This window comes from Halichoerus grypus, chromosome 1, assembly GCF_964656455.1.
Source record: "Halichoerus grypus chromosome 1, mHalGry1.hap1.1, whole genome shotgun sequence".
NCBI classification, from domain to species: Eukaryota; Metazoa; Chordata; class Mammalia; order Carnivora; family Phocidae; genus Halichoerus; species Halichoerus grypus.
The window spans coordinates 176,186,106-176,211,790 of record NC_135712.1 but is presented as its reverse complement, the minus strand read 5'-3'; the positions used below and the strand labels follow the sequence as shown (position 1 = coordinate 176,211,790).

General features: G+C 36.7%; 1 protein-coding gene across 1 annotated transcript in view; it reads right to left on the bottom strand.

Moving 5' to 3' along the window:
- CNTN3 (contactin 3) overlaps positions 1-25,685 on the bottom strand; it is a 331,480-nt gene that overhangs the window by 211,344 nt on the left and 94,451 nt on the right. Inside the window, exon 3 of the mRNA XM_078075960.1 lies at positions 11,570-11,696. Within this exon, the coding sequence (XP_077932086.1) occupies positions 11,570-11,696 (127 nt within the window). The remainder of the gene's footprint in view (positions 1-11,569; positions 11,697-25,685) is intronic.

The window sequence follows — 25,685 nt, the reverse complement described above, 5'->3', positions numbered from 1 at the left end:
GCCCGTTTATCAGAAACAAAAGGTTCAAGCATAGTGGAAAGCACAACAGAATAGCATCTAAAAGTTAAAGATTTTTCACGATTTTCTGAAGAGGTGAGAATAATTTGTTCACCAGGGGAAAAAGAAGGCTAGGTCTGTATAGGCAGAGATGAAGTAGAAAGTGGAGGTAATTACCTCATGTACTTCAGGCCGATCTCATGCTGCCGATGAAGGGGGGAAAGAGCACACTCCTTTGATTTATTCAGACTGACTGAGCACATTTAATAAATTAATTGGATAAGTGCTCAACTATCCATTTCAATTTGTCTGGGTAAATACCCATCCCCGAGGCACTCTCCACTCTTCTCAGCCATCACAATGCTATTTACTAAATGGTACACTGCGGTAAAAAACCCTAAATGCCACCTAGGGGGTCTCACACAGTAAAGACACTAACCCCAGAGCCATATTTATCAATGGGAGGCCAGAAGAAAAAAGGAAAAAGAAAAGATGCTGGGTTTTAAACAAGAGTTTTTAAACAGAAAAACCAGGGTTCTTTTTTTAAAGATTTATTTATTTGAGAGAGAGAGAGAAGGAGAAAGAGCAGGGGGAGGGGCAGAGGGAGAGACAGAATCTCAAGCAGACTCCCCGCTGAGTGTGGAACCCGACAAGGGGCTCAATCTCATGACCCTGAGATCATGACCGGAACCGAAGTTGGAGGCTTAACTGTCTGAGCCACCAAGGTGCCCCCAGAAAAAACAGTTTTTAAACAGTGAGTATACCTGACACATCAAAGTCACCTTTAAAAACTCAGAAATATCCCATAGTCTCAAGAACACATCCATTGTATAAATTAGAGCCATCTACCTCCTAGAAGACTTGATTTTTATAATAAAAAGAAACCACTATCAGTTCTATAAAATTTTTGTGTATTATAACAACAATCATCCCAGTTGCTCTTTGTAACTTTGAGAAGGTGGGTAATCTAATACTCATTTTATAGATGAAGGTTTTGATAAAAAAGTTGAGTGAGATGTCAACTGTCCCCAAGTAATGCATTGTTGGATCAGAAGTAGTCCTCATCTGAACTCTCTAGCCCACAGTCCTTTTATCATGTCATATGCCATCTAAAAATTGTTGCATTAATATATAAAATATTTAACCTGACCATATTACATGCTCTAAAAGCAAATAAAGACATGAAATGTTAACATTATCACAAATGAAAGTATGCAAAGTTAAATGAAATATTAGACAGCTGTGAAAATGTATGAACTTAGCATGGAAAAGTCTCATAAAGAATCATGAAGCATTTTATAAAATAAAAATTGATACCATTTATATAAAGTTTTAAAACATATGAAAAATGATAAACCTCCACTTTAAGGTATTTTAAAGCTCTCATGGAAAGAAAGTGGGGTATGTTCAAGGGGCAAATACTAGGAAATTTGGGTTTTTGGTTTTATTTCTTGAGGAGTGGTTATATGGATGTTCATCATTGGACTAGATTATATGTTTATATCATTTTCTATATCTGAATAATACACAATAAAGTTTTAATGATAAAAGCCATAGGAAATGAACAAATGTATAAGTTCAGCCCCACGTTTTAATGAGTCCTCAGGCAGGTACACATGCAAAGAAACAACATGGGGAAGACATAGTCCTACACATTCTGGGCTTGACTTTCAGAAAATAAATAGGGCAGTAAATCACAAATGGGTGGGTTGAATTTTTAAGATGTAAAAGGTTTGTCAGTTTCTGAGCAACTTCATGCTTGCAGTAGGAAAAAGTTCTCTAAACTCAAACCAGAAAAGATGTTGATAATCTCACATACTTTTTAATGGGAGACTCTCATGACAAAGGGTACTTGGTGTTACAGTTTGCATGGGAAAAAAGGATTTTAGTTCTAGAGTTGGAATGTTTATGGCCTGACTAAGTATGCCTGATGGCTTCATTTGAAAATTGTGCTTTTGTGTTTAGCCGATGAATAATAAAGGCACAGTGGCTATGTGGAAAATTGTAAAGATAAATAAAAATATGGAGAAGCACTTCTTCTTGCCTATTTAATAGCTGGAAAGATTTAAGAGATCATAATGTATGTGGGAGAATACTTTATTTCAGTAAATGTCTAAGATCTAAAAGCTACCATCCCAAAGCTTTGACTACACAACTAAAATGGAAAAGATTTTTTTATGCATAAATATTTACTATTTCCTTTAGCTCAATCTTCATCATATAGACTGAATCCCTAGATTATTTCACTATGTGAAAAGGCAAAATCTACTCTCTTTTAAATGTTTCTGCTATACCAAAAGTAAGAGTGTTTTTGCTTTAGCAAACTCTTCAGAGCTAAGATTTACACGACATACCTGAAAGAATGTTAATTTTCTTTTAACAAGGTGATACAATTATTTCTCTCCTTCTTAACACTATTCATCATTAACTGGAGCTCATCCCCAGGTGATATAAAATTTCTCAATATCTTATTAAACATTAATTGTTTTTCCTCTTGTTGAAAGTATGTGAATTAAAAAGGACTGTATTTATTTAAATTCTGAAATATGTAAGGAATCTCTGGGCCTGAAATTCCAAAAATTATCATATCCTGAGAAAATAGTGTACTTATGTTCCCAATGCAAAATATTCATATTTGGGCCTGATTTCTAAATATTTCTGAGATTTTCTTCTGTACAAGAAACATTCAGGAAAACTGAAGGCAGACACACATACTCCTTTTACAAAGTATGTGTCCAATAAATCTACAAATTAGATTAATTTTCTTTGCAGTAAATTGTAATCAACTGTTCAGAGTTCATGAACATAACATGTAGTAATAAAGTGTAACAGGTGAATGGCACATTTAGGCCATGAATTTGGGAAGCTTTTAGAGATAGATACTATCTTTTAGCTTTGTACGTTGACAATTCTTTGTAAAAAAAAATGCAGATGTCCACTTTCATGAATAAAATGTGAAGTTCATGAGAACCTATCTAAAGTTTCAGAATGAAATCTTTTTGAAATGACAAAATTGTTTAAAAATTCATAAAAGTAACATTTGCATGCCCAAATTCCATTCCAAAAGGCTTAATGCAGTGACCTGGAACAAAAGAAGACCGTCTCATGGCTCTTGGTGCTGCATACACTAGCATTTCAACCCTATAACATTTACATTGTGCTCTAGAAACAGACTAACCTTGTAGCTTTAGCTCAGTGGTAAATGTCACAAGATTAAGCACCTTTGTATAATCATCATGTTGTAACACTCTTGAATGATCTTATAAGTTCACTGCCAGCCTTCAGTGTTCAAACGCTCATTCTACACAAATTAGGATTTGCCTTTAGAATCCACAAGTGAGAAATGGTTTAATATTCATATTTTACAAATCTACTGATTCTCAGGCAATGAGCTCTCATCCCCTTGCATTTCTTGGTGTGGAGGTTATATGTGAATTTGCTTCTGGGCCAATACATAGAAGTTGGGAGCTGGAATGAGAAGTGCTGGGCTTCACACTCTACTAGCCTACCTGAGACAACATGAATTTGATCAATCCACTTCTCCTAAAATCTCATCTCCATCCTCTACACAACAGGGTGCTGATATCTCCTCACTGGAGGGAGGCTGGGCAGGTAGAGTAAGGAGACTGGGCCAAGCCTATTCAATGGAATGGTGGAAGTCTATGGCCCTAAACATTTTTTTTTTTTTTTTTTGGATAGAATTTCTTTAAAACATCATGCATGCCCTTGAGCCAACAGGTTTTGAATTTTGAATATAACAGCATAAGGTACCTGACATAGGAGCTATTACAACTGGCAATTGCTACTTTTTCATGATGAAAACTATACTTGTTACTCCTGGGAAAGACACTAAAACATCAGTGACTGAGGATATAAGAACCACTGCCTTCCAAAACAAAGAACAAACGATGTGTAAGAGTGTGCATGTGTGTCTGTATGTGTGTGCAAACATGAATTTATATGATAAGTTAAATCAGTATGAAAAGCCTAAACTTTCAGAGTTGAAAAGTGCTTTTGAAAGCATGACCTCCAATTAACAATGACTGAATCACTGCTGAGTTCCCACCATCAGCCATAATAGGAGGAGCACGGTAGGCGCTTATAGAATTTTCCTGAGTGGAGTAACCTAGCCATAACTAACCTCCATATAGTCACCCCTCACTGTTGTCATCCATATTAGCAATTAACATCTCAAAGATGAGGAATGAATGCATATTTATTTTCATTTACCTTATTAGTTATTATTTAATTACATTACTAGTTATTACAGGAGATGGCAAGTCTTACACAAAACCTCACTAGCATGAACAACAATCATGAATATAAGCATAGATCTATCTCGTCAGTATAACTTAAGGCACCGAGCCCTAACCAGGGTCTTTCACTACAACATGACAACAAGGTTAGAGACTGTTGTTACCCTTTGAAACTGAAACTAACAAAACTGAGTGACTTCAGGTAGTTTTCAAAATAATCCCCGAATATAATTTACCTCACATACAAAGGTAATGTCCTTCAGGACATCTATACTATCACACCAAATCTGGTCAGGCAAATGGAAATACGAACCATATGCGGGTGAAAAACGAATGTCACATGTTAGACTTCAACATAAAACAAAGCGAGAAGAACAAAATAGTTTACTGAAATCTTTAGGGAGCGGGGCTAGGTTTGGGAAATAAGCCCACACTAAACACTTGTTAAATCAACAGGCAATACTTTATTTGGGGTTTGACAGGAAAATTAGGAATTTAATCACAGAAGCAATTTGTGGTTTTAGATGCGGCTTTCAAGTTAATAAGCAAATGCATTTGTGTTCAAATGCAATGTTTGTTAATATGTTTACTGAAGTGATGAGAATAATTGCAGCCCTTGAAAGAATGAATGTTCAAATTTGCATATTCAATACTTTATCCAAAAATAACTAGTTAGGCTTCAGCAATAATTGCCAAAGATATAAATGAGTTAAATTGCAATGCTGTGTTTTTAAAAATTCAGTTTTTAAAATGTGTTTTATGACATAGATTCCCATTTCTCACTCATTGATAAATTTTAAGCATATATATTTAAGAAAAAAAAAACAACACTGGGACTAAAAGCAACTCTTCAGTTTACAGAGTTATAGCTTGGTTTAAATTGATCAGTGATTGCCTTAAAATTATTCCTATGAGAATTACAGAAGAAGTTTGCTATTCCTGCCTTCTCTGCATCCATTTTTGCTCTTTCTAGTAGCAGTACCCCCTCACTCCTTTTGAAGAGGTCGCTCCTCACGTGACCTGGCCTGGCCACTCAGAACAATCCATGTCTCTGCCTCAGTGATTAGTTAAGAATATGAATGTGGAATGTGACCCAACTGATTTAACTTGGTTTTGACCATTATGTGTTTTCCTTCCTCCTCATCCCACTTCAAAAACACAAGTAAGAAGAACAACAAATGACGTGAATTAAATTTTACACTTCCATCTGTGATATCTAAAATCTAACTTCTACATTTTTCTTGGGTTATCGATTGCTCACACTATTAGCTATGTTTTTATTTCACGTTTTTTCTGACACCATTCAGAACTTTTGATGACACTAGCAGGAAGGATGCCCTCTTTTTCCAGCTGTTACGGGGAGGATATAAGTAAGCCTCTTGTTCTTTGTCACTTCATGGGCGATCTATCTTAAAATGGAGCCAATAAAAGGAATCAATCCAAACTTAAGAATATGCTATAAAATGTACTATTGACTACTTCTAACCCTCTGATCCTTCATGGCATTCTTGACTCCTAAACATGATCTAATCCCAAATTTGCTTTGTTTTCCCCCATTAACTTCATTCCCCCCCTTTTTTTTTCATGCTCCACTTTGGCAGGCACTGTTTGCTAGGCATTTGGAAGGTAAGGATGAAGAACACACTGTCCTCAACTTTAAGGGAGTTATATCCTACACCAAGGCATTATCGCACATTTCATTTTGTTAAGTTTTATCATACAGGTAGGCACAGGGTACAATGGGCATCATCGGAGCATGGGGCCCAGCACAGAGGATATTAGGAAGGTTTCATGACAGAGACAGTAATGCAGACAAGTTTAAAATGCCCTGTAAGAGATGCCGTCTCCCTCTGTTTCCCTCAGGTACTACAGATATTCTTTACTTTTTAATGGTTAGCAATCATTCCAACCATGTGAACATCTCATTGCTCTTAGTGGCTGACTATGAGTGTGGGGACCAGAAATCATCACCTGGAGAAATCAGGATGCTAAAAGTTGTTGAGCATGAACATAAACACAGAGAATCAGGCCTAGTAACCCAGCAGAAAGGATTGTATCTCTTTAAGGGCCAGGAGAATTTAGAGGAACAAAAACTCTTATTTGCCATGAAGCAAGCATAAAAGTGAAATAATAGTGACATCAGATCTTACATGACAACAAGATACATGTAAGAGACAAACTGCCTATAATAAAAAATTATACTTAAAATATATATTGGATATTATTATATAGAATATAGATTATATTATACACGGTCCATATGCTATATTCTATATTATACATGTAGAAAATACAGCATGTACAAATACAGTACATATATAGAGACATATATATTACCATATGTGGCATCACGTACAGTATTATGCAGTGTGTGTGTACATATGTGTGTGTGACTATGTATGTATAGACCATAAATGACCTCAAATTTTACTTCCTTACATTTTACTCTTTCAATAAATGGTGAGCAGAAATTAGTCTCTTTTATTTTCCTTTCCTATCTTGTACTGAATGCATTTAGTAGACTTGGTAAATTCCATTATTGGGAACTATACCTAAAAGGGAGAAACTGTGGCCAGGGAACATGATATTTTGCAATGACATTTATTTATTTATTTTTATTTATTTATTTATTTATTTTTATTTATTTATTTTTTAAAGATTTTATTTATTTATTTGACAGAGAGAGATAGTGAGAGCAGGAACACAAGCAGGGGGAGTGGGAGAGGGAGAAGCAGGCTTCCCGCCGAGCAGGGAGCCCGATGCGGGACTCAATCCCAGGACCCTGGGATCATGACCTGAGCCGAAGGCAGACGCTTAACGACTGAGCCACCCAGGCGCCCCTGCAATGACATTTAGTCCTTATAACGTGTATCTCCAATATTGTTCACAACATACTTCATTAACATAGTTTACTTATCATATAGAGCTGGAAGAAAATAATGTTGTGATTATTTCCTTTTGAGGAGAAAAAACAGAAAAGCTATGGTTTCAAGGGTCAATCTAGAGCAGTGCCATCCAAAAGAACTTTCTGGAAGCATAAAAATGGTCATCGGTTCCTTCTAGTACAGTAGCTATTAGCCACACATGCCTACTCAGCACTTGAAATAAGGCTGAGTAGGGGCACCTGGTGGCTCCGTTGGTTAAGCATCTGCCTTTGGCTCAGGTCATGGTCTCAGGATCCTGGGATCAAACCCCACGTCAGGCTCCCTGCTCAGTGGGGAGTCTGCTTCTCCTTCTGCTCCCCGCCCCCACTCATGCTCTCTGTCTTTCTCTCTCTCTCAAATGAATAAATAACATCTTAAAAAAAAAAAAAAGAAAGAAAGAAGGCTGCCTTGACTGAGGAAATACATTTTTAACTTAACTAATCTAAATCTATAGGGTCAACTTCTGGCTACTGGCTACCATATTGGACAACATAGATCTTAAGTCTCAAGCTAGACTCAATGTTGAAAACATAAAGCCCACATGGGCCATATTCCACTTCAAGACTTATTTTCTTTTGCCTACATTACAGTGAAGAAGAAAGGCAGAGTCAACACTAGAAGGAGCGATTCCGAAGAGAAAATACCTGAATTTTAAAAGCTTTTGTTACCCTGGACTGGGATTCCTGGATGGTAACCAGTGGCCAGCACTGAGAAGCAGTCATGACCATTCAATAGGCTTGTGGCTGAGTGCTGGACAGTTTCCAGTCATTATTCAAAGTGTCTATATGTTCTTAAGGCACACCCACCTCTTTTAGCTCTGTTACTTGCCTGGTCCCTAGAGGCATTTGCATATTTTACCCCAGTCTAGCTCCAACATGTGGTTCCTTTAAAGGCTGACTGACATTAGTAGAAGTGACCAGGGATCTTCCTATTCGGGGTCTTTTATCTGAGCAAATGGAGAGCAGCTGTAACCCCATGAGAAGTTGGAGAAAGCCCCTCCCATTTAAAAAAGTTAATAATACTCCCTCAGGGTAATCTCTTTCAGCATCATCGGCAATTACAACGAGAATGAATACTAATTAACCTTTAAATTTAGGCTTTGGGGCTTAGGTGGGGAGATGCAAAAGAAAGAATAAAATTCTCAATTAAACCCTAACACAAGTAATTTCTCTTGAGAAGTTCTGAACTTTTGGATTTCTAATATGGCCAATTAAGAGTTGTTTTTACCCGGGCGCCTGGGTGGCTCAGTTGGTTAAGTGACTGCCTTCGGCTCAGGTCATGATCCTGGAGTCCCTGGATCGGGTCCCGCATCGGGCTCCCTGCTCGGCAGGGAGTCTGCTTCTCCCTCTGACCCTACCCCCTCTCATGTGCTCTCTCTCATTCTCTCTCTCAAATAAATAAATAAAATCTTTAAAAAAAAAAAAAAAAAAGAGTTGTTTTTACCCAATGGGATAACCAAGAAAAGATCTCTCATCAGACAAATCTGTCTCAGTCTACAAGACAGGCTGTAGGCTTATGAAGGATATCCTTTTATAAGACTCTTAAACTTTATTCCGAATCTTGGGAAACACGTTTGGATTGTCTTTAACTTGTAATTTCACATGAACCAGTGATTTTCCTCCATGGTATTTATTTATCTATCTAACTGCTTATATTTATAGTTATAAAAAACCTAACGTTTCTCTGACTTCATGTAAAAAAGGAAATCCCCATTTTCATGTCTTCAGTGTTATTCCATACTTATACCATTTATCTGTAGTTTTTAAAGGATAGTAAAAAATAAGAATAAGCAAGCATATTTTCTTCTGAAATATTTCTTCTGAGGGGGTTCTCAGAGAGGCCCCCTTCCCATCTCCCTATCCAGAGCTCCCCTCATCCCCCTCCCCTGCCAAGGTGTCTTCCATGACTCTCCTCAAAGCCTCAGGCCATGTGGGGTTGTTTTGTTTATCATCTGTTAGTGCCTGCCACACCCCACAAATGCTGTAATCTGAAAAACACATACTATGGAACATTACATGACTAACTATTAAAGTCAAAAGCTAGAAGAAAAAAAAACAGGCTGTAACTAAAGGTATTGTCTAAATAGATAAGGTCATAATTATAACCTACATTGTTCTATACTCCCATTTACTCTATCGTCATAACCTCTTATACAGATAACATGAATAGTGGAGTTGGTTATAGGGAAGCCTAATATTTTCCCAACGTGAAGAGGTTCCCTTGTGCTTTTTCAAGGTCTCGACTTCTAGTGACTAAAAACCTTTAGTTTAAGTGGAATTTTATATTGGTTACAAGTTTTAACTTTAGAAAATCTTTAGAGCTATAATGAAAGTGTCTGCTTTATTTGGCTACAAACCAAAGTACTTTAAAACAATACCTAGCATGTTAAATTTCTGCACTTTTCAGACATAAAACAGATGAATCAATTTAAGTCACATATCTCCTAGTCTCAGGTACAGATTTTGTTTAAATTGCAACATACAGCATCAGGGGCCACATTATAAAACATAAGAAGCGCTGTGTAAATGGTGGGACCTCTTCATCAACATTTTATACATGTTGTCCGTATGCTTAAAAACACACTCTCTGGCATTATAATAAATACCCGATATATAAAGAAATGATTGCAACAAAAGACTATTTCTGGATTTCTGATCTCAAGAATTCTTGCTATTTGATAAAATTTTACAAACACAATTAAACTCTTCATTTAGAAATATACTCCTGTCTGACAAAATCTTGTAACTAATAATAATTTTTTCAGCTGAACACATTTATTATCAAATTTTTCATATGATAAATGCTAGGAATACAACTTTACTGACAACAGAGAAACAGCCCACAAATGAGTCATTCATATGGACTCTTTATCATATTACAGTCATATCTAAAAGGAGAATCTTCTGTTTCAGGGAGAAACAAATGGATGCATTTAGAAAATGTTAGAATGTCCTATGAAAATGCTGCGGAAAAAATGTTTCTAGGATAACATCTTATTAAAGTTGATCTGTTCATCTTTCCCCCAAAAAGGAAAATATTTTCAGATGTTACTTCTGCTTATGTCTGATTAATTGAACTATCCATAAAATACAGATTCTTTTTTTTTTCAATTGTTACATTTTTCTTATTTCTGTAGGGTGAGGAAGAGGCAGAGAGAAAACTTTTTATCACCTCTGTCAGTTCTGACCAGTAACCTGGAATCATTGTTTCTTTTGTTGCAAGTACACAGCAGGTGCTCAATAAGTGCATCTCGAATACTGTTGAAAAAGACTGACCTTGATTACTTCCAGATGCAAAAATACAAAGGTCTACCTTCTAACCCAAGGCTGACCCAATTTAACAAGGAATGTTGGCTTCTATTACTTACATGGATTAAGAAAACAACAAAGTTCAATACGATCTACATGACTAAACACTTAGAATTTTATTAATATAGGCTGAAGTATGCTTGTTCTGCAGGTTATAGAAAAGGTTTTGCCAAGAAACTAATATTGTAAACAGAGTTTTTGAGACAAATGCTCACAGTATTCAAAAGAGCATGTTGTTTTCAAGGTGCCTCAAGCACTTTTTTGTAGCCACTTATATGAAAGCAGCATATGCTGTTTATAAATAATTCATTTCTTCATTAAATTGGGTCACCTAAGCACACCTAACAGTAAAAATTGTTAATCTTGTGTTCTTTAAAAAAGTAAATGCCCATCCCATCCAAATAAGCTACTATCGTCCCCCAAATGTTAATATTTCTATCTTAAGGTGATGGGAATTCAGATTTTTTTTTCCTTATACCTTTCTGTGATGTTTGAAGGTTTTCAGTGAACAAGTATTATTCACGTAATCTGAAAAACACATACGTTTACATGAAAAAAACCTACTAAATTAAATATAATTTCTCTCCAACAATAATTAAAATAACTTTAGTAAGAATGTTATTTTATTCTTCTATACCTAATGAATCTTCAAACACAAAGTCAGTTAAATGGTAAAGAAAGAAGTACAAATGCTAAAAAGTATTTTTTTTTAAACTATGATATCCAAAAACTTTTGGAACATCTGATTTTATCCCCATGATGAATATATATGTTTCCAATGACTACATATGGGCACATGTTTATATATTAAATTGCATTATAAATGAGTGAATAGACATTGTTTATTTAAGAGATCCTACCAGGTCTCTTTTAAATCAAGAAATCTTGTAAAGTGAATAATTAATCAAATATATACAGTGGATCCAAATGTTCAAGTATGAGATCTGCTGAACATAGCATACAACTCCAGTTTCACTTATTCTTTCTTAGTGATGCCATGAACATATTGAAACAAACAAACAAAGAAAATCACAATTGCCACATTGTTATTTCTTAATTTAGATTTGCAAACTTGTCACTGTACCTGTAATGAGGTGAGGGGTTGCCTCTTGCTTCACAATTTAAAGTTATTTTTTTATCCTCTGAACCCACAGGGAAAATGCTGTTGCTGGGCTCTCTGATAAACACTGGACCTTGCAAGAGAAGCTCACCTGTATGGGTGGGAGACATCCAAAAAAACAATCACAATAAGTAAAAGGTACTGTAAAAGCTGCATTCTAGAATCGAAAAAGAAAAACAAGCAAGAAACAAGTATCTGCTCTTTAAAAAAAAAAAAAAGAAGAAGAGGCAGGTATCGCTTCCCAGAACATGCTCTGCAGACACTGCTTTGCTAATGAGCACCAATGAAACTGTTGACAGCCTAGTAACATGTATAAGACAATGAAAATTAGTATTGAAAAACATTGCCATATTAATAAAATCCCTTAAAAGTATAAATAAGGCTGTACTAATTACTTTTTATAATATAAACCCTACCTAACTTTTTCACTGGTGAATATCCTATTGCAGAAGGTCTTTCTGTCATAAGGCTCTTCACAAAAGTCAAGTTGTATTCAAGACTAGTCGAATACCTGAGCATGATCTTACTCACAAAATCTGCCATGCATGCCAATCTGAAGGTTGACAATATTCTTTTTCTGTTTGGACCTCAAAACACTCAACATTTGGTGGTACTTCCACTTTATTGCCAACCAAGTGAAGAGAGGGATATAACCCTCAGGAAGTATCTTTTAAAAAGGTTTTCTACTTTAGTGAAGAAAATTCGAATATTTTCTGAGAATTTCCACATATACCCAAAAACAAAAATCCGTCTTTGTTCTATGAATTTAAAAAGGAACAAGATAATGCCATCAACAAATGCTTATGGCTACTTCAGTTGTACAATCATTGCCAGAGCATTTCTGAAAACAAACAAATTCACAGGGGAAAAAAAAAGAAACTCTTTACTCTCCTATCTTGGAACACTCAGTAAAATGGGAGGAACTCCTGCTGAAGCAAAGAATGAATAAACAGACTAAGAGACAAAGGCCACACTGGATCTGAGGGTGGGACCAGCCACACCTGAGAGTGTGGGACGGGGACTGGCCACACCAGAAAGACCAACTTGTGACCGATGGTGGGAGAGTTGAGTCATGGGATATGAGCTGACTTGGACAACTGAGCTCAACTACACGTGCCATCATCAGTCACTATTATGTAATGAGGCCCCTGTAAAAACTCTGGACACTGAGGCTTGGCGAGTTTTCCTGGTTGGCAATAGTCCTTGCTTATTAACACACATCAGTGCCAGGAGGTTTACTCATCTGAGGACAACAAAAGCTTAGCATTTGGGACCCGTCCAGATGCTATACTCTGGGTTTCTTCCTTTGGCTGATTTTAGCATGTATGCTTTCCCTATAATAAACCATAATCATGATTATATTAGCTTTCAGTGACTCCTGTCAGTCCTTCTAGCAAATTATCAGAGCCAGAACTTGCAGTTGGTGTTAGAAATGAGGGTAGTCTAGGGACCGTACACTCAAATCTCAAAGTCTAGCTAAATCTAGATACCCTTTCCACTGCAACAACACCACAAAGTTAATCCTTACTGATACCAACCATACCTTAAGAAAGCAGCCTGCTATCCTCTTTAGTCCCTGGTTTTTATTTACCTCTGAAGGGGAAAATACCACAAGGAAAAAGTTCTCACTTTTCTTTGTGGAAAAGGAGAACTTTCAGAAGAAATGGATTTTGAAATAGCTACTAAAGCCCCTAATCAAAAAGATCCAGTGTTGTCAATTTCCTGATTTTTTCCCAAGTAAGTTTACTGTATTAAAACTAAACAAATAAATACAAAAATGACAACTGGCTTCACTAATCAAATTTACTGTCTTAGAAAGTTGAAAATAATTCTAATGCCTGTTTGTAAATATTTACAAACACGGTGGATTTTTCATAGCATTTTTTTTTTTCTGGTGTAATAGCTCTTGATTTACTTTGAGTGGCTCATCTATTTTGTTCACTTATGAGATGGTATAGCTTCATTGTTCTGACTAACTCTGATGTACATAGAGCTTGAAAACAATATTATAGTAACATAATGGTATAGATTTGAAAATTCCAGATAAGTTGGGGAGAGAAACTGACAAAAGGAAAATTAGGTCAAGATAAGAAGGGGGTGATTTCAATGAAAAAGACAAAAAGAGGTGCTTTTTAAAAATTTCCTACAAGGTGACCAAAATGAAAAATCCAAATGTCCATTCCATCATCTTCTAACACAAGTCAAATGATACTCTAATTCTTCTCTAGAAACCACTATTAATTTTAAATGAAGGTGTTAAATAACTAGATGCCTTTTTATTCTGACACCCTTTTGAGAGAGTGACAATCATAGCTAATTTGCTAACATTTATGTGCCAGGCAATGTACTAAGGAAATTACAAGTCTTGCCTCCCTTATTCCCAGGCTATGTTTGGCCCCATCATCTACCCTGTGAGGTCCAGCACCATCCTTGTCTATGCCTCAGAGTCCATGCTGACTGTTGTTACATTTGGGCTCAGCCCCCACCACCCTTGTTATTCTTGTGCTCTGATTTCCTTTTGTCGTTCAGAACTCAGCATAAATGTCATCCTCTCAGCTTAAATGTCCCTCCACCTGCCCCTCACTTCCACCTTTCACAAAGGTACCCAAAGCACATCTCACTGTATCTCACTATATATAATCATCATATATGTTCACATATGTGCTTGTTGTTTGTGTCTAATTCATGGTTGTAATCCCAATTCCTAGAATATGCAGATATTCTATGTTTATCTGTTGAATAAATAGGATGAATGAAGGAATTCTCACAATAACTCTGTATAAGGCCAATACTTTTTTACAGCTAGTGATTGATAAAGCTAAGATTTTAATTTCAGAGCTTATGTTCTCACCTTATAGTTATTTGGCCTCCCCAGCAGAAATGAGGCACAGAGCATTTAAAAAACCCAACCGTGGTAACATAGGATTTTTGGTCTTTTTTGTTTTTGGTGAGAGACCCGGATTCATACCCTCATACTCCTATTTTTTGTGCGTTTCCCTTTCCAGTAAACCACACAGTTCTAAATATGGGCAAACGCAAAAATTAACCATCAGCTTGCTATTTCAACTTCAGTATTTCCGGATAACACTGGAGTTTCCAGCCCGTGAGGCACATACCCACCAATTCTGAAGCTTAAAGCTCCTAAAGGCTTTTTAGACCATCAGCAGCATTCAAAAGCCTCCTAAAATGGAAGTACAAATTAATAATCAAACATGACAGGTCAGTCCATGCTTCATACTCTGAAAAGAGATAAAGGCCACTCAGTCTTGCTTCACCAGAATGAAATAAGAGATGCTGGGGTATAATGTTGTAGTCTCTTGCTAGCAACATAAACTTAAAAGGAAGAGATTCTGAAGTCTCATTTTCTTCGAAATGAATTTTGATCTTTAAAAGGACAGAACCTTGACGATTCACATGGATATTCATAACCAGCAAAAAGCAGCTTGGCTGAGAACAGAAGGGGGCCTCCTGGCTAACGAAATGGATTCAATGTAACATTGAGATTGATGCTCAACTTTACTTTTTGTGACAGGGGCATTTTTTTGATATGCCAGCCTGGCTCCAAAGCTCCATTTTACGTTTATAGCCTAAAATAAAGGGCATATAACATTTCCGAACAGGACTAATAAGTCCAAAAGTCCAATCCTGAGGTGTTATTTTTTCCCCCAAACGCCCATGGGCTACTCAGAATAACTACCTTTGAATATAAGTACAAGCTTTATGCGCTCCTAAGGTAATGTCACCTAAAAGATCAAACTGTGGCCAATCAATTCTAATAGTCATACTCTATACAGTTTTTATGAAGTCTGACAAAGAGAAACAGACAAAGCATTCCAGGCAGTTGGATTACTTTGACTAAAAGAAATAAAATTCCTAAAAGACCACGATGGTATCTCTGAAATTGCTATGGAAAAAGGAAAGCACATCCTATCTTCCCTCACTTATTTACATCACATCTACATGATGCAAAACTGAAGGATATTTTGAAATGAAGAGGGTAAATCCAAAAAGGGAGCTAGGGTGGGCACTGCTATTTAAAGCAGAATTTAAGAGACCGTAGAGCTAGAAAGGAATAGTCAATGTACTTATAAGGTATCCAAACCAAACAGAATGAGCTCTAGCCTGGGTCAGAGAAAATAAAAGTAATATGTCACCAATGAAATGAGACCTGTATTCTAGGTCCTACTATTTTACAAAAAAAATAAAATAAAATAAAAAAATTTAAAAAAAATTAAAGATGGAAATATTTTATAGCAGTGGGGCACCATCTTTTTTTTTTTTCTTTTTGGCATTGGTGGCTTAAAGCTAGAAAATGCCAAACAAACAAGAAATGACAAAAATAAAATTCCATTTATATTATCCCAAAGTCTCATTTCTTTAACAAATATTTGAATGCCAAACACACTCAGCATATAAAAAACTAGCTGTAGCCAACATCAGTGGTTGTCGACTCAACCTCTCTTAACTATTCCTTTTCGTTGCCTTCAAAATCTGCCTTTCATCAGAGATACAGAAAGCACAGATAAACTACCGTCCTAGAACTCTGTAGTTCTTGACTGGGCAGCAGGGCGGACAAGGAGGATTGGGTTAGGAGACCAGTAACAGCCAAAGAGGGGTGTATTAGTTTGCGAGGGCTGCCATGATAGAGCAACACAAACTGGGTTGTTTCAACAACAGAAATTTACTGTCTCACAGTTCTGCAGGCTAGAAGTCTCAAATCAAGGTGTGGGCAGGACTGGTTTCTTCAGAGGGCTATAAGGGAAGAATCTGCTCCAGTCTTGTCAACTGGGCTTATAGATGGCTGTCTTTTCCCTGTGTTGTGTCCCTTCAGGTGATCTTCCCTCTGTCTCTGTGTGTGTCTGTGTGTCCAATTTTCCTTTTATAAGGGTACCAGTCATAACAGATTAGGGCCCACCCTAATGACCTCATCTTAACTAATCCCATCTGTAATGACCCTATGTCCAAATAAAGTCATGTTCTGAGGACCTGGGGATTAAGATTTCAACACACAAATTCTGAGGGGGACATAATTCAACCTATCACAAGGGGTAAGGGAAAATCTGCTAAAAGCCTTTAGGAAAGAGTGTCTATCCTGATTTTGAGGAAAAATCAAAACAAAACAAAAAACATGAAGGAAATGCTGAGCTTGGTTCCTTTCCTTTTTGATGGAAATTGTCAGGTGAGGAAGGAGGTCATGCTGGGAACCCCTATGGCCATCTAGACACCATGAGGGGGAGTATATATATATATCACAGAAAAGCTAACCCAGAGCCCTCCCATCTTTGAGTTCCTGAACCAACATGAACCACATAAGCCCAAACATCACATGTTAGAAAAATAAACCTCTAATGGGTTTTTGTTACATACAGCTGAATGTATTATAACCGACATCCTAGAAAAAAGGGAAAAGGCAATACAGCATACTTAAGATGAACAAGAAAAAGAAAATGCTTACCAGGAATAACTAATTTATCCATTTCCCACATCTGGAAATGTTATCAAGCAATTAGGTTATAAGAAAAAGTGCTGGAGAATGGCAGACACCTGGAGTATGAGAGCATGATAGAGACCAATAGAAAGCAATAAAAATTATTTAATTTGCTAAATTAATGGTTTACTACCTGATTTGCTCAATCTGTGTTTCACATTTTGTCCATAAACAGAAATAAAGAAACTGCATGGGAAGCAGTGTGCAATAATTAGAGAATTAAAAACTGAAAGGGACTGTTTAAGCTTTACAGGTGCTGGAAATAAATGTTCAATAAAAAAAATTCTCCTGTGGACTGGGAGAACCCTTTCAAACCATGACAAATTTCAGCAAAAACTGCATTTTTCTTTCATCGCTACCTGTCTAAAAAAAAAAAAAAAAAAAAACACCACAAAGATGACCACACCCATAAACCTATATGGACATTATGGTCATGTTGAAAGTTAAAATATCTGGACTTCAGCACTTTTCTTTAGTGAACTAATCACATATTTTGATGAAAGTTATGATCTATTTCACTGGATTAATATTCAATTTGTACTATAGTTGAGTAGAGGAAGAGAATGTGGGAGAATTGTGAGGGTGCCCAATATTTAATTTTGATACTTTCAGGCCAGTGGCTGTATTTCTGATTTTTGAACTATTCTTTACAATTGAATGAAGCAGTTAACCACTTTACTGTTATATTGGAGGAAATAATGTATGTGGGAGAAAAAGGCTTAGGAGATGGGTTGAAGTATTTGTAGATTACAATGTTTTCATAATGCTCTATGGCTTTCTTTATTTAAATTCATGTTTTGGGGCGCCTGCGTGGCTCAGTCGGTTAAGCGACTGCCTTCGGCTCAGGTCATGGTCCTGGAGTCCCTGGATCGAGTCCCACATCAGGCTCCCTGCTCGGCAGGGAGTCTGCTTCTCCCTCTGACCCTCCTCCCTCTCATGCTCTCTGTCTCTCGTTCTCTCTCTCTCAAATAAATAAATAAAATCTTTAAAAAAAAAATAAAAAAATAAATTCATGTTTTGTCTCCAAATGAATGTGAGTTCTAGTGCTTTTGAACTTCCCTGACCTCCTTCCATAATCCCCAGCCCAGAGTTACACCGTCCTTGCTAGATGGTTTAATAGCAACTCCACATGACAAAAGAAAGTTACAATGCTATTGTCAGATGCAGTGTGCAATGTGCACAATACAACCAGGATTGTACAATCCGTGGCTCATGTGCGTGAATAAAACAAAACAAAACAAAAAAAACCACAACCCACTTACATCCCCACTTTCTAATATACCAACTTCCATTGAACATCTCTGATATATGCAAATTCACAAGGTTTTGACCAATCATTTTGAAGACTTCATTAATCAAATCTTTTAAAAACATTTCTTAGAGAAAAAAAGAAGAAGAAGAATGTAGCAGGAGGGGAAGAATGAAGGGGGGGAAATCGGAGGGGGAGAAGAACCATGAGAGACAATGGACTCTGAAAAACAAACTGAGGGTTCTAGAGGGGAGGGGGGTGGGAGGATGGGTTAGCCTGGTGATGGGTATTGAGGAGGGCACGTTCTGCATGGAGCACTGGGTGTTATGCACAAACAATGAATCATGGAACACTATATCTAAAACTAATGATGTAATGTATGGGGATTAACATAACAATAAAAAAATAAAAAAAAATAAAAAATAAAAACATTTCTTAGGCATCCTTCCCTCAAAGGTTTTAATAGAGATTATTATGTTTGTGGTTTCTATTGTTTACCAAAGAGATTGGGTCAAGGGTTTTTGGGGCTCAGGCATGATTCCCTTCATGTATTTTAGAAAGAATGTTTCATATCGAACTCCAGTTCAAGGCTATTGTTTCTATGAAAAAATAACTATACAATAAAGAATTTCTATTATAAATCAGTTGTAATGGAGAAGCTATTAAGAAGTAATACCAGCTGGTGATTGAATTCTGTAGTATTTTTGCAGTGTAACCTCATAAAGTAGAAAAGAGCATAATCGTTTCCTGCCTACACTTCAGTAAGCAGAAGCCAGCATAGTGTTTGTAAACATCTGTGTATATAAAATACCATCTAGTTCCCTCTTCCCAGCAAGGACCCTGCTTTTTTCTTTCTAGACCACTAAGGGTATTAAGCTGGGCTGTGAGGCAGGTACAGAGATCCACAGAAGCAGGACAGAGGATGGCGAATGCCTATGGGGTGGGGGTTGGGGGACTCTCAGAGCTGCCTGAACTTGAATAACTAAATAATTTCTCAAATTTACTCTCATTATTTTTCATTTACCCACAACTGAAATTTATTTTTCATGATTTATTGCAGACACAGCATGTGTGTGTACACACACATACAAGTGATAGCAAAAAAAGAGTCTCTTGAAATAATGTTTTTATTGCATTCTGGATCATAGCAGTTTTCTATTCTATTCCATCCAATCTCCTTTAACCTATTCTTTTTTTTAAATGCCAGACATAGCTACCATATTACTATCATCACTCATCAATGAGTTTCCATCCCCAATTTGATAATCCCTGGTCTAGAGCCATGCCTCTCCTGCCCTCAGTGTCCTAGATTATTATTTTGGGGGAGACTTGTGATGCTTGTAAGGTATTTCTTTAATTTCCTTTACTCAGGAATGAAACCAACTTAGGCAGTGAAGGTAAAGAACTGTCTACATTCGAAATGGAAAGAGTATTTGTGGTACTAAGATGTAGAAATGACAAGAGGGTCTTCCCCAAATCTGCTGAATGGCTACATTCTCTGTAGGCTTAGAGAGGGGAGCAAATACTATTACACATCGCTGGTAACCTTGGCAAATAAGAACACATATTTTATTTTGTTTTGAAAAAAAAAATTGTTTCTTAGTTCTAAATAATATGGAGCAAAACCCTCATTATATATACTTATTAAAAAAATGCACAGTCCCAAGCATCAACATATGAAGGTAAAATAGACACTGCTTACCAGGCCCTGTACTAGACACTTTGCTTCTACTGAGTCACCTAATTCTAAGTGAATATTAAACACTGAGTAAAAAATGTTACTCATTTTAATGTTATCGCTTTCCTTCATATTGACACAATATAAGTAATGATCCTCAGGGCTGCAAAAGATGAGTTAAATTGAATGCTCTACACACATTTTCGGTGCCACCACTCTGGAGAAGCATTTGGTGATATGTATGAGGAGCCCCCCGTCATGTAGGAAGTCTAAGGAAAATCGCTCAATTCTTTCATTTTTACTCAGTATCACCACTTAGCAATCTTCCACCATTCAGAATTCTTAGAAAAATTTTTGTGTACTCTTCTCATCACAATATCCCTATCGTATTATATATTGGCTTTACTTGTTTTTCACTCATATTTTCCTTATTCCTAGTCTTTAAACTTTGGAAGATAGTGAATATATTAAACACACACTTCTACCTCCTAATCAGGCCAATCATATTGTATATATTAAAAAACTTGGTACATTAATGTTAGAATAGAAATATATGTGTGTTTATGCTTCTTTGCAAATGGCTTTAGTTTACAAAACGTTAATGCTGATCAAAAAAAAAAAAAAAAGAATTTGGCCATTCTCAAGATAACCCCAAGCATATACCCTATCTCCAATGGAATATGTGTGTCCAGCTGCAACATAATTCATCATAGAAAAATATGGACTTATAGAAGCTAATTGAATGACAGCATCAATGACTCAAAAAATACCCCCACCTGTGTTCTCACAGGTGTCTACCATCATTAGGTGGCTATTTCTGTTTGAGAAATTTACAGGATGCTGGTCACCTATAATTCATCCACTCCCTCCTAAATACTGAAAATACAGGTACTGCATAGGAGTAACTTCACTAAAACCATACATAAATAGCACGTTTAAGAGCAATACACTCTACCAGTCATTTCTTGTGTAACTTCTGAGTGCTAAAGCAAAGCCCCATTTCTGGATTTTAATGACTCATTTGAATATAACAGCTGCCTTAGCCACTAAAATTAAAAAAAAAAAAAATGTTGAGCTTTTGGTGGGCTTTTATTACTCAGATTTCTAAGGAAGTTGCTTAAAGTTACTTTTAAGAGAGGCCAGCATTTGCACAGCTTTTACTGTTCCATGAAATGGATCTGTTTGCAAAATATCCCCAAATCCATAATAAATTGTTCATGTGAACCATGAATTTAGTTAACACATAACCAACATGCAATCCTTACTTTAGTCTAAATCTTCTAAGGTTAGGATGTAACGTTAGCTGCCTGCACATTTCACATTTCTGTATCTTTATCTCAGAACTGGAGATCTCCTTAGGAAAACATGCTTGCTTTTCAGAGGAGGCCTGAGCTAAATTGTCTTTCCAGGACTTTTTACATGCGAGATTCTTCAATTTTATGAAGTGTATATGATGCAACTCATTACACATATTTGGGAATTTTGGTTTGCAGAGCTGTACGCTGGTGGCCACTGGGACAAATCTATCCTGCAGCATTATTAGACTTGGATCATAAAATGTTCAGGGGGGAGAAAAAAAACCTTCCCTTAAATTAAATGGCCTCATTTAAAAATCCAAAAGTATTAGGTTTAAAGTCAAATCTAAACTTAAGGAAAAAAAAATCAATGATCTAGTAATACCAGACCTCCTTTCTCCCATGGCAATCCTAAACTCAGCATTGCCATACAGAGAGAGCAACATACTCAGTCTCCCCAGAAGGCAGCCCCACAGGGAGTGAGACATCTTGGGTTGTTAGCAAGAAATTCACCCACAGTTACGTGAAAATAACTTTGTTTACCAACTAAATTATCTTGAATTGATTTACACCACTCTTCTTCTTGAAATGCTTTCCCTCCTATCACTCAAGACATGGAATATTTTGACAGTCCAGGCAAAATTAATCCCACTTTACCAGAAATTCAATTTACTGCACAGGATTATAACTCTCCCAACGCATCTGTATTTTAGTAATTTGTGTGGAGGTTGTCTCCTTTTTTCTGAACCTATGCCCTTTTTATTCCCCAACAGCACACTGCAAAATACCTTGCACATGATAACCCAAGTGCTTGATAAAAAATGATCTTAAAAAAACATATATTTATGCTTTAGGACAGAGGTCGATAAACTATATCCATAGGCCAAATTCGACTGCCATCTGTTTTTGTACGACCCATGAATCAAAAGAACTTTCATGACACATGAAAATTATATGAAATTCAAGTTTCAGTGTCCATCAATAAAGTTTTATTGGAAGACAGCCATGTTCACTTGTTTATGTATTGTCTATGGCTGCTTTCACATTCTAACGGCACAGTAGTTATGACAGAGACCATATGACACACAAAGCCCAAAATATTTACTATATAAATACTGCATGATAAAGTTTGCCAACACATGCTTTAAGAAGGAATAGGTCTAATAGGAGGAATAGTGGCTTTGCATCGAGATAGACATGCTTCCCCCCCTCTTAATACTACCATCTACTTTTTTAGGCAAGTCATTTAAGTTCTCTGAGCCACTGAGTTATGGGAATGATATCAGTATTAAAGGGGTTTTGATGCAAAGATAAGCAATATTTTTAATGCAGCAGGAGTGCAAAAAATGGGATGTGATACTATTGACTCTTTTTGCTTAGCGCTTGCATCAAACTTTTCTGACCGAGGAACGGTAATTTATGAGAAGGTAGTCTAATAAATGGCTTCACTCATTAGAGCAACCTATCTACAAGGCATTGTCCTTATCTTCATGCTAGTTGTGAACACTGCCACCTGTGTTCAGCTATCTGGTTTGAGCAAATAATTGCAAGTATTATGTCTAAGACAAAAGGTCCTTAATAATCTATGGAGGGTGGTAACTTCAAAAAAGAGGGGGGGAAAAAGGAATCTTTATAATACCTATTGCATCAGTTCTCACTGAGAGACAATTCTCCAACAGGTATTTATTCTCCTTTCTGTCTTCAAGTAATTACTCACCATAATAGTATCAATGGGAAACTCAACAAAATAAGCAGTAAAGAGCTTTGAAAAACCCCATGAGGCAGAAAAAAGCATTAGATTCTTTTATATTATTGTTAGCCAAATGTTTATTTTCTCTCTTCTCCCATAATAGGAATAATGTCCACAGCACCGAGTATTCTAAATTTGCTTTGCTGCAAAATCAAGCAAAATGAAAAAAAAAAAAGAAAGCATTTGTGGCATTGTAAATGCTGCAGTATCATTTCTTAACTAAAGATAGATGGCTACTCAGAAACCCATGTAGTATATTGTTCAACAGCCAATTCTTCACAATTATCCACATAAATATGGTCTGTATATGACCCTTTCGTATGTTTTTTTATACATATGTCTGAGTTTAAGGATCATTCACATGTATGCACACACTCACAGGGTGGGAATGAAAAGCTCTCATTTCCTATTCAAGAAGTCAGGGAAGGTATTTTAAAATCCTATAAAAGAACAACTTGGTAATGAAAAACTTATTTGGAGACTAAAAATCCAGGAGTTCTACTTCAAAAACTTAAGGCTGATATAAAACTCCATATAGACTGCCATCTGCCTTTAAAATCCCCCGGTGGCACATCCAGACTGCACTTTACATCGCAGAGGTTCTAAGAACAAGAGGGACTATGTGACGGTGCCATGAACAGTGGAACAGGGAAATACTGTCCCCAGTAGTCACATGTTCTTTGATTAATACTTGAAACCTAGTAGCGCTACATGGCAACAGGCAACACCAAGCAATATCACAATGGCAGCAAGTGATCCCAGAGTGGCTGGATTCCTTAAGTCCAGCCAAGAGCAGCATTCAACAGCCTTCCTTGCTCATAGGATGGAAGGGAGCAAATAACGTTCACATGCTTGGAATAAACCATGACCAAGTCACCAGAGCCAATGAAAAGAGCAGCCTACACATTCCGCTCTCTCACATCAGCAGACCCTATAAAGCGATCCAGGTCAAAAACTGAATGGAGTCACAGATTCAGAGAATATGGATTCATGAGTCACCACGCCACCACGCAGACCGCACACCTCTGCAGCTGGTCCTTGACTTTTCTTTCTTGACCACCTTCCACAAACAAATCATGGGTCTCTGATCACTATGCAGTAAGTCCAAGAAAAGAGCAGTTTGTTCTGTGTACAAGTCTCCCAAGGTCACTCATCATAAGTCGGGGCTCGGGTCTACCAGAATGAAGAGACAGTGCTCTCCTTTCCCTTTTTTTTTTTTTAAGCTGTCCTTTTAGTTAAAAGGAACAAATTGCTTCCTGTTTAATTGACAGGTGGGAATATTACTTTTGTCTCCAGCAGTCCCATAAATAAGAAGAGTAAACCCAGATAATATAAAGAGAAAGTAGTAAGTCAAATACCAAGATACGAGCTTAATTCCTTAGCTGCCAGGCAGAACTTGAAAGAGGAAGCATTTTGGTAAATCTAATGGCCTGCTAGAGGTATAGGAGGTTTTTTGCCTTCCTTTTGCCCGCCCCCCCACCCCGCCAACATCACATTTGTTGTTTTTCTTCTTTTTAACCAATAAATATCCACGATGTAGCATCACCAAGAAGCACATTGTTTTACACTCAGTACATGCTTTTCAGATACCGATAGCCTGTTGTGCAAACATTTCATTATCACTAGTATTTTCATCTTAACCATGTACCATGAATTTTATGAATAGTAGTACTGGAATGACACAAAATTTCACACTCAAACTTGTAGTGCAATGGTAGAGTTATTTTAGGTTCCATTTGTTGCATCAATGATTTGATTAATGACAAAAAATTAATAAATAATGTTACAGAATCATTTTCCTGTATACACTTGTTTACTGCCAGACAGATAAATTCAAACATTTCATCCACGTCTGTAAATCATTTGCCTTCTTGTTTTCACTAACACTGTTCAGAGAAATTAATGTGGTGTTCCTTGTGGTCATTGGGAGTTGACCTTATGTAAAAACAGAAGAATACTGGCAATCGGTGGACAATTAGCGAAACTGGCTAAGCCTTTCCTTTCCTCAGCTGACAAATAAAAACTCCAGAATCTGTTCAATAATGTGATGCTGCTTGAAAACTATGAAAGTCGTATCACAAAACATAAAGTAACTATCTCGTCCCGTAGTTTCTTCAAATTACTGACACAGATACTTATATATGTTAAGATGCACACATAATTTGGTTGTTCCCTTACTGCATATTGTCCTCATAAAGTAATCTGAAATTTAAAAATATCTCTATCTAAAACAGCATCCCGTATTGCATATTTAATCAGAGTTCTGTCACTTGACATTGTCTCAAACTTAAAGTGCTGGCTGATATTCAAAGGAAGCAACATGCAGAAGTGAACCTAAATTGTATTTGCATATCTCATTCATGAGGGGAAAAAAGGGCACATGACAAGTTAGGGCTCACTGCAACACAAGAACAAAGAGCCCGGCTATTTTTCAAATTAAAATATTCTGCAGTTTTTGAGTTAGGGTTTGGCTTTGCAAGTAATATGGAGGCAGAACTGGTCCCTCTGAATGGACATTTTCTTATGTCTAATATTTGAATTTACACAAGTATAGGGCCAGGGTTGGGGGTGTGGGTGAGGCTCTAAAAAGATGGATGGTCAATGGCAGGTTGCCCTAGGA